Genomic DNA, 12,873 nt, shown 5'->3' with positions numbered 1-12,873 from the left:
ATTGGCAAGCCAATTCTGAAATCAAAAAAAAACATCACCGTGGATCCCGTGCATCTTAATCTTCTGAATCAGCCTACTATGCAGGATTTTGTCGAATGCTTAAAGTCCATGTAGACAACATCCATTGCCCTACCCTCATCAACCTTTGTCATCTCCTCAAAAAACTTAGTTTGTAAGATATGACCTAGCCTGTATGAAGCCATGTTGACTGTTCCTAATCAAGCCACGTTTTTCCAAATACATGTAAATCCTACCCCTAAGAATCTTCTCCAATATCTTCTCTACCACCGAGGAACACTGAGCAATTTCCTTATCATAACCATTCTCCTTCACTGTGAATGTCATTCCCCGTACACCTTTATCCTTAGCAGATAGCTTAGGACTATTTGCTTCTTCCTTGAACAGGGGCTCAACCAGCACCCTTCCACCATCTTCCTCATTCGTTAGCTGAATTTGTTCCTAGCCTTGCTACTCTGCTTTAGGACTGTTTGAGCCAGTCACCAAGATTAACCATCCAGATTTGAAGAAGTTAAACTCTGAGCAATGAGGGATACAGCTGGCAGGCCCTCCTCAAGAACTTCCAGGCCATTTTGTATTCCTTCCTACAATCTCTTGATGATAAATGTTTTAAATTTTTTTTCTTCATATAGTTATTCACACCTAGTATACTAATCTACAACATCAAACAAAGCATGCGCTTCAAGGAGCCAATATCTAGAAGGATTATTTGAATTTGAAATGGATAGCTGACTTTAATCAATTAATACTGTTTGAAAGCCAAGTCCCGATGTGTTTATACTAACAGAAATGTTCTTCAACTGCTAATAGTTGTTCCAGAATATTCTCTTAGTTTCCTTTCAAGCACTTGAAGTTTCTTGGAATAAAGAATGCTTTCACACAAGTTTTTGAAGCAAAGAGCATTGCTGCATTTAAGGATATAATATCATTGTACTTGTCGTTATGGTACTTTAATAACCACTGAGTTAGATCATAGGTTAAAGTCATACAATAGGGTTGGGCGCGTAATCAAGGCCAGCACCTCAATACAATATACAAGGGATTGCTATGTTGTTGGAGGCTGAGATTCAGATGAGATGGTCAATTGCAATTCTGCCTTGCCTTTTTGGTAGATGTTGTCAAAATACCACAGTGCAGTACTTGAAGGTAAGACTGGTCAACATAGCTAAAATGGATCTAATCACAAATCTCACTGCTGTTTATATTTTTATGTAGGAAAGAGGTGAAAGTATACTTTCACCAACAATCTGCTACCTAAAATATTTTTTCAGCTGTAAATAACTTAATTTCATTACTCTGTTTTTATGACATTGATGCCATTTGGACCTTGGAGTCATACCAGCTGACTGCAATTAGCCTCTTTCCCTTTGGCCCCAAAATTATTTTCTCTCAGGTGATTATATATTTTCTTTTTGAAAGCCCTGATTAATTCATCATTACCCTTGGAACACTAAGTTTCTATTCAAATCCAGTATCTTATTTTTGGTTTCCCTCACATTCCACTTTGAAACTGTGTTCCTGGTCTTTGAACCAGTTGCTGATTAAACACTTCTCTTTTTTTCATCGTATCTAACTCCATCATGATCTTCTTATTGAACTTGTCAAGGATTGGTTCTTTGAAGCACATGCTTAGTTTGATTTGTGGTAAATTAATCAAACTCTTGTGAAGCTTCTGTTGAGTATCAGCTTTAGTAGAGAAATCTGATTAGAAAGTGGCCTAAGTCTTGCTTGAGGGGCATTCATTTTTATTTTTGTGATCTTTATTTGTCATGCATGAGCTATTGATTCATTGCAGTTATGGCAGTCCTAGGCACAGAAATTTAAGAGTTTTTATCATGTTAATAGATTTTATTTTTGTGTAGATCAGTGCATTTCATAGAATCCAACAAAGGACCAATTAGGATGTTGGTATTCTAAGCATGAGCTAACTTGTAGGGTGAACCCTGACAGTCAAGATGATTACAGAGTTAACCTTCTGATTAAAGAAAGAACAGGAAACTCTTAATTGGCATTTTTTACTTGAAAAGTGTTTAAAATTGATCACAGGGTGGCTGAGCATTAGTAGTTCTGGAATAGATAAATTCACATTGTCTTATGGCAAATTGAGAAATTTAATTTCAACATATCATTACTTTCCTACAAATTACTAAATGAAAATATTAAGATTTTTTTTGGGATATAGGCATTGCGGGCAACCACTACTGTTCTATTGGTGAAAGTACTTAGTTTCTAGCATCTGCAGTTTTTTTTTGCTTTTCAGTTATTCACTACGATAAATGAATAGCAATATATTTCTTCATCAAGATGGTACGTGACTTGGAGGGGAGCCTGCAGGTGGTGGTGTTCCACTGTGCCTACTGCCCTTGTCTTCCTTGCTGTTAATGTCACTGGTTTGAGAGTTGCACTTGTTGATAATTCTCATAGCTTTAGGCGGTGCTGTTAGAGTGGCCTTGGCAAGTAACTGCACTGCATTTTGTAGGTGGTACATTTTGTAGCCATGATGCATGAATGGTGAAGGAAATTAATGTAATTTATTAATATGCAGCAGGGATGTGAAGCTACCATAACAGTGTGGCCTACATGAAGTTTCAATCCTCTTAGGGTAACTGAAAAAGGCAATAAACTGATTTGTAAGTGTGGTCCATGTACCAGGAACAATTTTTTTTAAAGCATAATCATTCCACATGTTTCAGAAACAATTTGGTATTCATTGGTCAGTAATGAAATGTTTGTAGAACTGTTCATAAAAGGTCTGGAATTCAGCTTTATAATTTACTCCAATTTAGGCTTCTCAGCATAAAATTCAGAGTGCTTTGAATGTAGTTTCTGGAACTGATGCTGATTAGTTCAAAACTGTAGACAGATTAAACAGTGCAGGTTAAATTTTTTTTAAATGGTGTAAAAACCTGCATCAAGTGTAGCTGGCTTACCAACCAGGACATTATATGTCAAACGTTGAATTTTCTTAATCCTGTGCTTACAGTTTATGCAAGTTAGAGCTTTTCGATGGTTGATTATGAAATGGTGTGAATCAATAAAAAAAAAGTTGGAATCTGTACGTTGTGATGTCAGTTTAAGCATTTAGTTTCTAATTTTTAGATTGGCTATCTTCTTATGTCTGTTTCAGTGAAATTTGTTTATTTACAGGATGAATGTTATCAAGTGAGGCAGATATTTGCACAGAAACTCAACAAAGGACTTGCCAAGCTACGACTACCACTGGAGTATATGGCAATTTTTTCACTGTGTGCAAAGGACCCAGCAAAAGAAAGAAGAGCACATGCCAGGCAATGCCTAGTGAAAAATATCAATATTAGGAGGGAATATCTGAAGCAGCATGCAGCAGTGAGTGGTAGGTGTCACCAAGTTTTAGGAAATAACATAACCTGTTGCAGCAGAAGAAATTCTAATAGTTTTATTTTTCTTATTCAAAGAAGTGTGCAGCATCTTTTTTTCTTGAGGCAGAAGTTAATTCCACAGTATTAGAGGTTTCTTATTAAAATCACTTTAATTTTATTTTCCCACTCAGAGTAGTGTACGCAGGTGAATAGCTAGAGAAGTTAATTAAAAGTAATGAGTTAAAATGGGCCAATAGCTTTTTAAAATAAAATCAAGGGAAATGATCAAGGTGTTTTTCAGGCTACTCACTGATGGATTTATGAACTGATAAATACTTGGTGAATTTGAAATGATTATCTAACTTCAAATATTTCAGTAATTTCACTTTTTTTTCCCCCCCAAGTGTTCTTTGTTGACCTGCATTGCTGTCATAGAATGCCTTGTACATGATAGTTTTTGAGCATTCAGCTGACAGCTTGAAAAATGGCTATTTGGTAGGTGGTATTTATTGCTTAGTTATATAATGTCCAAGATCTGTAATAGGAAGATTAACTGGGTGTGGTTCTGTGGGTGGGTTCTCAAACTGATTTGGTTAATGCTGCTTGCTGGTAAGGCTCCACTGAGTAGTGTGATGGTTGCTTCATCCCCTGGTTGGAGTACTCTGAGGTGTCATTGTCTTATTGGTCAAGATTTTGCTGCAAATATTGACTATCAATAACATAAAAAATTTTGTATTCTTGGTGATTTATTTATGGCAGTATTTTCTATATAATGAAACCTTATGATAGAGTTGTAATGAATCTTCACTTTTTCAAAGTACATTCAATGCTTTTCAAAATAATGTATTATCACTAAGTGATGATAGTCAAAACATTATATAAAACAGCACCAGCATTTAAAGAATGTTATTTTGTCAATCATACAAGAGCGCTTTTCTTCCCATTGTTTTTTATTGGCCAACTGTCCCAAATACAGAATGTGAGGTCTGGCCAGTAGATGTAGAAAATGAGTCAAGTGACTGAACCCTTGTGTTCCATCACTTTCTCCTGAGTACCTAGCTTCAATCCTCCACCTCATAGCGATAAGGCTGATGATAAATTAAACAGTGTATAACAGTTACGAGCTGATACAGCTTAAGCATCTATTACTACAGCATGCCTTTAACTGCATTTTTGTTTGCTTTACAGTTTGGAAAACTTTTTGTCTATTATAATTTTTTAAATCCAGCTTGTAAGAATAGGTTCGGGACTTTTAACATTAATGTCACAAATTTTCCTATTTTGACTAGAATGATTGTGTCCAAATAAGTTAGTTTCTGGTATTTGTACATAATGCTATGAGAAACAGCATATGCCATCTGAAATGGGGGTTGTGGTGAGGTGAGAGTCATCTAAAGCAAGTATAAATATTGAAAATCTTTAGAACTGTCAGTTTATTTTATAGATTCATAGAGTTGTACAGCACGGAAACAAGCCCTCTGGCCAACTTGTCCATGCTGATCAAGATGTCTATCCGAACTAGTCTCATTTGACTGCGTTTGGCCTATATCCCTCTAAATCTTCTCTATCCATGGACCTGTCCAAATGTCTTTCAAATGTTGTAATTGTACTGGCCTCAATAGCTTACTCAGGTAGCTTGTTCCTTATACCCACCACCCTCTGTGTGGAAGATGTTGCCCCCTCAGGTCCCTTTTAAATCTCTTCCCTCTCACCTTAAATCTATGTCCTCTAGTTTTAGACTCCCCTACCTGGGAAAAAAAACTGACCATCCACCTTACCTATGGCACTCATGGTCTTATATACATCTGTAAAGTCTCCCCTCAGCCTCCTATGCTCCAAGGTAAAATGCCCCAGCTTATCCAGCCTCTCCTTATAACTGAAGCCCTCCAGTCCCAGTAACATCCTCATGAATTTTTTCTGCACCCTTTCCAGCTTAATGACATCCATCCTATAGCTGGACTACCAGAACTGTGCACAATACTCCAAGTGTGGTCTCACCAATGATTTGTACAGTTGCAACACAACACCCCATTCTCTGTACTGAATGCCCTGACTAATAAAGGCAAGCGTGCCAAATGCCCCCTTTACCACCCTGTCTACTTGTGTCACCTCTTTTAGAGAATTATGTACCTGTACCCCTAGGTCTCTCTGTTCTACAACACTCTCCAGGGCCCTACCATTTACTATGCAAGTCCTTCCCTGGCTTAACGTCCCAAAATGCAACATCTCACACTTATTCGAGTTAAATTCCATCTGTCTTTGCTGACATAATTAGGCAAATTCTTTTTGGTGTTAAATGAAAAATTTGTCACCATTGCAGTTGTAATAGGGTGTCCTTTTTCTGGAATACTTGAAAGTTACTAATCTTTTTTTCTTTTGCACAACTGCAGAAAAGTTGTTATCATTGCTGCCTGAGTATGCTGTTCCGTACACAATTCACCTTCTTGCTCATGATCCAGATTATGTAAAGGTACAGGATATTGAACAGCTGAAGGACATTAAAGAGTAAGTATGCTATCCAATTTCACTGTAATGTTGTTGTGCTTACAAAATAATTTAAAGTTGCAGAGATTTACTTCTTCATCTGTGTATGTTATCCTACAAACTCTTTAATATTTTCCTTCTGTATCTGGTTGCTTCTAGCTCTTTGTTCATTTTTCCTGCATTTGTCTAGTGGCTGGTTAATTTTTTTCTTCTTTGTACCACTCCTCCCTTGTGTTGTATATTTGTTCACTTTGTCAACAGCTCTGGAAACTGACTGAAATTTACTACTTTGTTATTTAAAAAAATAACTGCATTCATTTTTAATGTATTAGTCTTCTGACTTCATGATTACAAATGGAATAAATTTAGATCTAGGACAAACCTTTACATCCTCTAGATGTCTTAAAATGTTTCATAAATAATTAATTATCTTGAACTACAATGATTGTTTCTTAAGAAGACATTACATTCAGATTATCAGACATCAAAGCATCTCTATTTTCAGGGAGAATGCAGTCAGAATTAACCAAATTCTTGAAAATAAAATTGTGAAGAATTGGTATAATTATTGGGGGAAAGGGGGGGTGGGGGAATCAAGTCTTTCCTTTAGAAAAGAGGGTTTTCTCCTGAAGTTGAGAGTTTCACTTTAAATGAGTTGTTTGTTCACAAACCTCATTAATCTTGACCTTTTTTTCGCATCCAGCAAAAGGTAAATGATCTGCACATCTTTCAAATACTTAATTTACTTTTAGGGGGAGGGGAGATATGCACATCTTTTAAGTACTTCTTGGGAAAAGAGTAAATGAAAATAATGGCTTTGCTTTAGAAGGATTGTACAGAATGGATTGCTTATGCTGGAGTCATGACTCTGGTCTAGATGGGAATTTTGTGCAAGAGGGGAAAGAAGATACTATCACTTGTCTTCATTATGTGTAGTGGTTTATGTAAGCTTGAGGTGGCAACCAAATAAAATATGTCCACTGTTTTGGCACTAAGTGAGAACTACAGGTCCTACCCAGGTTATGGCAGGGTTCTGTCCCTGTGAACCATTTGTAATCGCAAGTAGGAAATGCAGCCGCAAACTGAGTTCCCAGATACAGAAGATGCTGCCAGCAAATCCATACTATTGGTCTCTCAAACGTATGTACAAGCTGTATGTGAGTAGGGTGTTTGTACCCTGGGGAGGACCTGTATAGTGCTTAAGCAAAAAAAAATAGATTTTAGAATATTGGAGCATAGGTTGTGTGGCTCAACTGCAGAATATGGAAGTTTTTGTGGTAGATATCTCCATCTTCAATTTTCCCAGTTCTAAGATGGAATGCAAATATAAAATGCTTCAAGTCATAAGAGAGGGGGTGAAGATTCTTAACAGTTTACACCAGACCTTGGTCACACCTCATGCAGGGTTGTAATATCAGAATAAGTTTCCTGTTATCAAAATTGTAAGGCAAGAGGGAAACTCAAGTGAGATAGAGAATGTAGATCTATCCCCATGTAATTGATACAGTAGAGCATTTGGGGAGAAGTTGTTTGCTGCTAAAGTACTGTTGAATGTTACTTCATCAAATGTTCTGAATTGAAGTAGAAGTAGATAAGTATGCCTATTTTAATAAAAGGGTTAAATTGGAAATCTGCATATCTTCCATAAAATCAGATTTTTTAATTGATAAATGAATTTCTCTTTTAATTATCTTTTCCAGATGCTTATGGTTCATGCTTGAAATCCTGATGGCTAAAAATGAAAATAACAGTCATGCTTTTATTAGGAAAATGGTAGAAAATATAAAACAGACAAAAGATGTCCAAGGACCAGATGATCCAAAGATGAATGAGGTTTGGCTATAAATTTAGTGCAAATAACCTGCATATTCAAGAATACATGCAGAAATTACCCAACAGGTGAGGCAGCATCTGAGGAGCAATAAACAGCATTACAATTCTGGTTGATGACCTTCAATCAAAATTGATGCAAAACTGTTTCTCTCTCCACAGATGCTCCTAACCTCCTGGCATTTGATTTTTCTTAATTTCAGATTTCCAACATCTATAGTACTTTGCTTCAATAATTAGGGTATTTGGTTGGAACTTTGAGAATCTCCATGTAACTGCAGAGTGCAGCAATGCATTCCAGACATCTGTGCTTGCACACTGTAGTGCGAATTGAGGATCCACAGAAGGTCAGATGCACACAAATCTGACCTTTTGCTCTTGTGTATGGATTTGCTCTTGAGTCCATTGGACTGCGTAAGTTGCTGAGCTTTATGCCAGTCATGGTTAGGGCTTCAAGTGCAGACCCATACATTTAAATTGTGGTTGTTGACCTTCATATAAAGGCAATATATTTTTCATAGAAACTGGCCCTTATGACCCACCTTGTCCATTTTTTGTTTGTTTTTCTTTATTTCAATTTGTATTTATTTTAATTAAGTAGAAGTGGCATATTATTATGAAAAAAGCTGTCAATTTTTAAATTATTTTTTTAACTACTTCAGAAATCCCTGATTATCAGACACATTGGAAACAGTGGTCAGGAAGCCATCAGCTTCACTGTACTCTCATCCCCTTTAACACCACGGCTTCGTTGCAGTTTGCAGGATAGGCTAACAGTGTGTTGGGAGCTGTGCAGTGGCAAAAAGTGAATTCGACCTTTGGGCAAGCATGACTATTGACTGCAAGGGAAGCACAATGTCACAATGATCTGACCTGTTACTTTTTTTAAAAAATTCTATTGTTAATCAAAGAGAAGGGCACTGTTTGAATGTTGTATTGAGACCTTTAATGAGGTACATTGAAATAAACATTTGTGTCTCAAATTTTTGTTATTCATGAGATGTGGGTGTAATCGGCATCCTGTTTACCTTGAACTAAATGGTTTGCTCCACTACTTTGAAGAGTAGTTAACTATTGAAGTGGATCTAGAGTCTTGTGCAATGGATAAAGGTAGCAATATAATTTAACTGAAATTCACTGGCTGTGCTGGTGAAATTTAAATTTTCAGATCATTAACATGGATCTCAAATACAATTCCACTAGATGACTATACTTACAGTGGCATGCAAAAGTTTGGGCACCCCTGGTCAAAATTTCTGTTACTGGGAATAGTTAAGTGAGTAGAAGATGAACTGATTTCCAAAAGTCATAAATGAAACATTCTTTTCAATATTTTAAGCAAGATTAGTGTATTATTTTTGTTTTGTACAATTTTAGAGTGAAAAAAGGAAAGGAAAACCATGCAAAAGCTTGGGCAGCCCAAGAGATTTGAGCTCTCAGATAACTTTTACCAAGGTCTCAGACGTTCGTTAGCTTGTTAGGGCTATGGCTTCTTCACAGTCATCGTTAGGAAAAGCCAGGTGATGCAAATTTCAAAGCTTTATAAATACCCTGACTCCTCAAACCTTGTCCCAACAATCAGCAGCCATGGCCTCCTCTAAGCAGCTGCCTAGCACTCTGAAAATTAAAATAAATGATGCCCAAAAAGCAAGAGAAGGCTATAAGAAGATAGCAAAGTGTTTTCAGGTAGCCGTTTCCTCAGTTTGTAATGTAATTAAGAAAATGGCAGTTAACAGGAATGGTGGAGGTCAAGTTGAGGTCTGGAAGACCAAGAAAGCTTTCCAAGAGAACTGCTTGTAGGATTGCTAGAAAGGCAATCAAAACCCCTGTTTGACTGCAAAAGACCTTCAGGAAGATTAAGCGACTCTGGAGTGGTGGTGCACTGTTCTACTGTGCAGTGACATCTGCACAAATATGACCTTCATGGAAGAGTCATCAGAAGAAAACCTTTCCTGTGTTCTCACCACAAAATTCAGCGTCAGAAGTTTGCAAAGGAACAGCTAAACAAGCCTGATGCATTTTGGAAACAAGTCCTGTGGACTGATGAAGTTAAAATAGAACTTTTTGGCCGCAATGAGCAAAGGTACGTTTGGAGAAAAAAGGGTGCAGAATTTCATGAAAAGAACACCTCTCCAACTGTTAACCACGGGGGTGGATCGACCATGCTTTCGGCTGGCAGCCAGTGGCACAGGAAACATTTCACTGGTAGAGGGAAGAATGAATTCAATTAAATACCAGCAAATTCTGGAAACAAACATCACAGTCTGTAAAAAAAAAAAGCTGAAGCTGAAAAGATGATGGCTTCTACAACAGGATAACGATCCTAAACACACCTCAAAATCCACAATGGACTACCTCAAGAGGCACAAGCTGAAGGTTTTGCCATGGCCCTCACAGTCCCCCGACCTAAACATCATCGAAAATCTGTGGATAGACCTCAAAAGAGTAGTGCATGCAAGATGGCCCAAGAATCTCACAGAACTAGAAGCCTTTTGCAAGGAAGAATGGGCGAAAATCCCCCAAACAAGAATTGAAAGACTCTTAGCTGGCTACAGAAAGCGTTTAAGTTGTGATACTTGCCAAAGGGGGTGTTACTAGGTACTTACCATGCAGGGTGCCCAAACTTTTGCTTCAGGCCCTTTTCCTTTTTTGTTATTTTGAAACTGTAAAAGATGGAAATAAAGAAGTGATCTTGCTAAAAATATTATAGAAATGTGTCATCTTTACCTTTATGCGTTTTGGAAATCAGGTCATCTTTTACTCACTTAGCTATTCACAGTAACAGAAATTTTGACCAGGGGTGCCCAAACTTTTGCATGCCACTGTATAATTCACAATCGTAAGCATGGTAACCTACCAGTAATCTGTATATTTGATTAATTCCTTTTAGAAAACATGATTGAAGATTTAAAATGCATCATTTCAGTATTTTTAGGTGAAAACTGGTAGGATTTTAACAGGAAGGAATATATTAAATGTGGCTGAACATTTTCATATTTCTCTTCAAATATTAATTGGAAAGATTTACATGCTAATATGCTTCCTTTTTAGAAATTATACACAGTTTGTGATGTTGCAATGAACATCATCATTTCTAAAAGTACTACATATAGCTTGGAGTCTCCCAAGGACCCAGTCCTCCCTGCTAAATATTTCACTCATCCTGATAAGGTATGTACGGTCAGTTTAATTTAGGAGTTATTTCTATTCAAAATGCTCCTCTAATGTTTACATTGTACTTGCATTTTCATATGAAAAAATGGGAATGTAATATATAATATGCATCAATATCACATTGTAGTAAATCTGTGGAAATGTTATGAAAATCTGAGACTTGAATAGAAGTTAATAATGTTGTATTTGTCTCCATTCATGGAATGCAAATGTTATTGACATAGACAACATTTGTTGCCCATTGTAAAGCATTCTTATGAAGATGCTGGTTAGTTTCTTTCACTGATGTGATCCTTGCGATGGTGATCCCACAGAACTGTTTATTTGGAAGCAAAACTAAAGGAATAGCAAATATATATCCAGTTCCTGGTGGTGTGTGATTTGGAGAACTTTAAGCACCCTGCTGCCTTTGCCCTTCCAGATTGGAGAGATCATTGCTCTCAGAAGTAACCACTGCAGCTGCAATGCAGTGAAGTGCAGTGAGGAGAGATTGAATGTTGAGGGTGGTGACTAGGTGCTATTTACGTAGGCTGCCTTATCCTGATGGTATCATGCATCCTCTGTTCTGTTTGAGTTGCACTCATCCAGGAAAGTGTAAACCATCTTGGTGCTTTGTAGATGGTGGAGAGATTTTTGAAACTCGAGATGAGACACTTGCTGTCATACAAACAGTCTATGAGTGGCTTTCAACATAGCCTTCACTTATGTTTTGTGGTAAGATTCCAGTTGCTGCTTTATTTAATAGTGCATCATATTGCTACTTTAAATCTACTTCTAATCATTAGTTCACCTTAGAGTCATAGAGAGATACAGTCCCTTTGGCCCATCAAATCCATGTTGACCATCAATCACACGTTTACACAATCCTACAGTAGTCCCTTTTTTTTATTCTCCCCAGATTCGACCATTCACCTACATACTTTGGGCAATTAACAATGGCCAATTAACCTCCCTTCCCACGTGTCTTTGGACATGGAGCGCCCGGAGAAAATTCATGCAGTCATAGGGAGAATGTACAAATTCCACATAGCACACATTGTCAGGATTGAATCCAGGTATCTGGTGCTGCAAGCTGCAGCTCTATCAGCTACGTCACTGTCTTCTTCCTAACCAGAAGTGGATCAGTGCTCCAATTATGGCCTCTCTGGTGTTTTATAAAGGTTCCTCCTCATCTCTCTTCTGTACTTCATATGTGTTTATGAAAGCTAGAATCTTATTTTGTTCTTACAAACTGTTCTCTCATTATGTTCTGTCTAAGTGCACCCAGGTATACATACCCCCAAATCCCTCTATTCCAACACAACCTTTACATGTAATGGTTCGTCAATATTGTCTCCACTTGTCCTTTCTGCCAAGATTGTACCTTTTATCACTATTGTTTTCAGCCCCTCACTTCCCACCAGAACAAAAATGGCATTCCCCTCACCTTTAATCCACCAACCCCTACACTCAAAGGATCATCCTCCACAATTTCTGAGATCTGCAACTGATACAGTTACTAGATACATTTTGCCTTCTCCTTTCAGAAGTAACCCCTTTGGCATTGACTGGTTCATACCTCCATCTGCCCTTCTCATTGCACAATCCATGTAGTTGCAGGAAGTACAGAACCTGTTGTTTTACCTCCTCCCTTTCTGTGTTCCAGGACTTTAACCATACTTTCCAGGAGAAACAATGATTTACTTGTACTATTTCAACTTAGTATCTTGCGTTTGGCACTCATGATACAGTTTTTTCTACTGTGGAGAAACCAAACATAGTTTGGTTGACCAAAGTGCCTGCATAAGTGTGCAAATTTGATTCCTGAGCATCCAGTTGCCTATCACTTTAATTCTACATCTAACTCCTATTATGGCCTCAAGAGACTGCAAATGCTGAAATCTGGAGCAACAAACAATCTCTTGGAGAACCACAGATGCTTCTCGACCTGCTGAGTTCCTCCAGCAGATTGTCTGTTGCTCCTGTTATGGCCTTTTTTTGTCCTCCTCCTAGAGGAGGATGCAAACTCCTAGAGGACAGCCCATTGCAA

At 37.6% G+C, this 12,873-nt stretch overlaps 1 protein-coding gene across 14 annotated transcripts in view; it reads left to right on the top strand.

The window, feature by feature from the left end:
* Positions 1-12,873, top strand: part of pds5b (PDS5 cohesin associated factor B) — a 194,857-nt gene that overhangs the window by 156,243 nt on the left and 25,741 nt on the right. For all 14 annotated transcript variants that reach the window (XM_052026040.1, XM_052026028.1, XM_052026027.1 and 11 more), the window contains 4 exons: positions 3,166-3,370; positions 5,747-5,861; positions 7,541-7,673; positions 10,722-10,841. In XM_052026040.1, coding sequence (XP_051882000.1) covers positions 3,166-3,370; positions 5,747-5,861; positions 7,541-7,673; positions 10,722-10,841 — 573 coding nt within the window. The remainder of the gene's footprint in view (positions 1-3,165; positions 3,371-5,746; positions 5,862-7,540; positions 7,674-10,721; positions 10,842-12,873) is intronic.

This window comes from Pristis pectinata, chromosome 11 (genome assembly GCF_009764475.1).
Source record: "Pristis pectinata isolate sPriPec2 chromosome 11, sPriPec2.1.pri, whole genome shotgun sequence".
NCBI lineage: Eukaryota > Metazoa > Chordata > Chondrichthyes > Rhinopristiformes > Pristidae > Pristis > Pristis pectinata.
The sequence above is the reverse complement of the archived record's forward strand: the minus strand, read 5'-3'. Positions and strand labels throughout refer to the sequence as shown.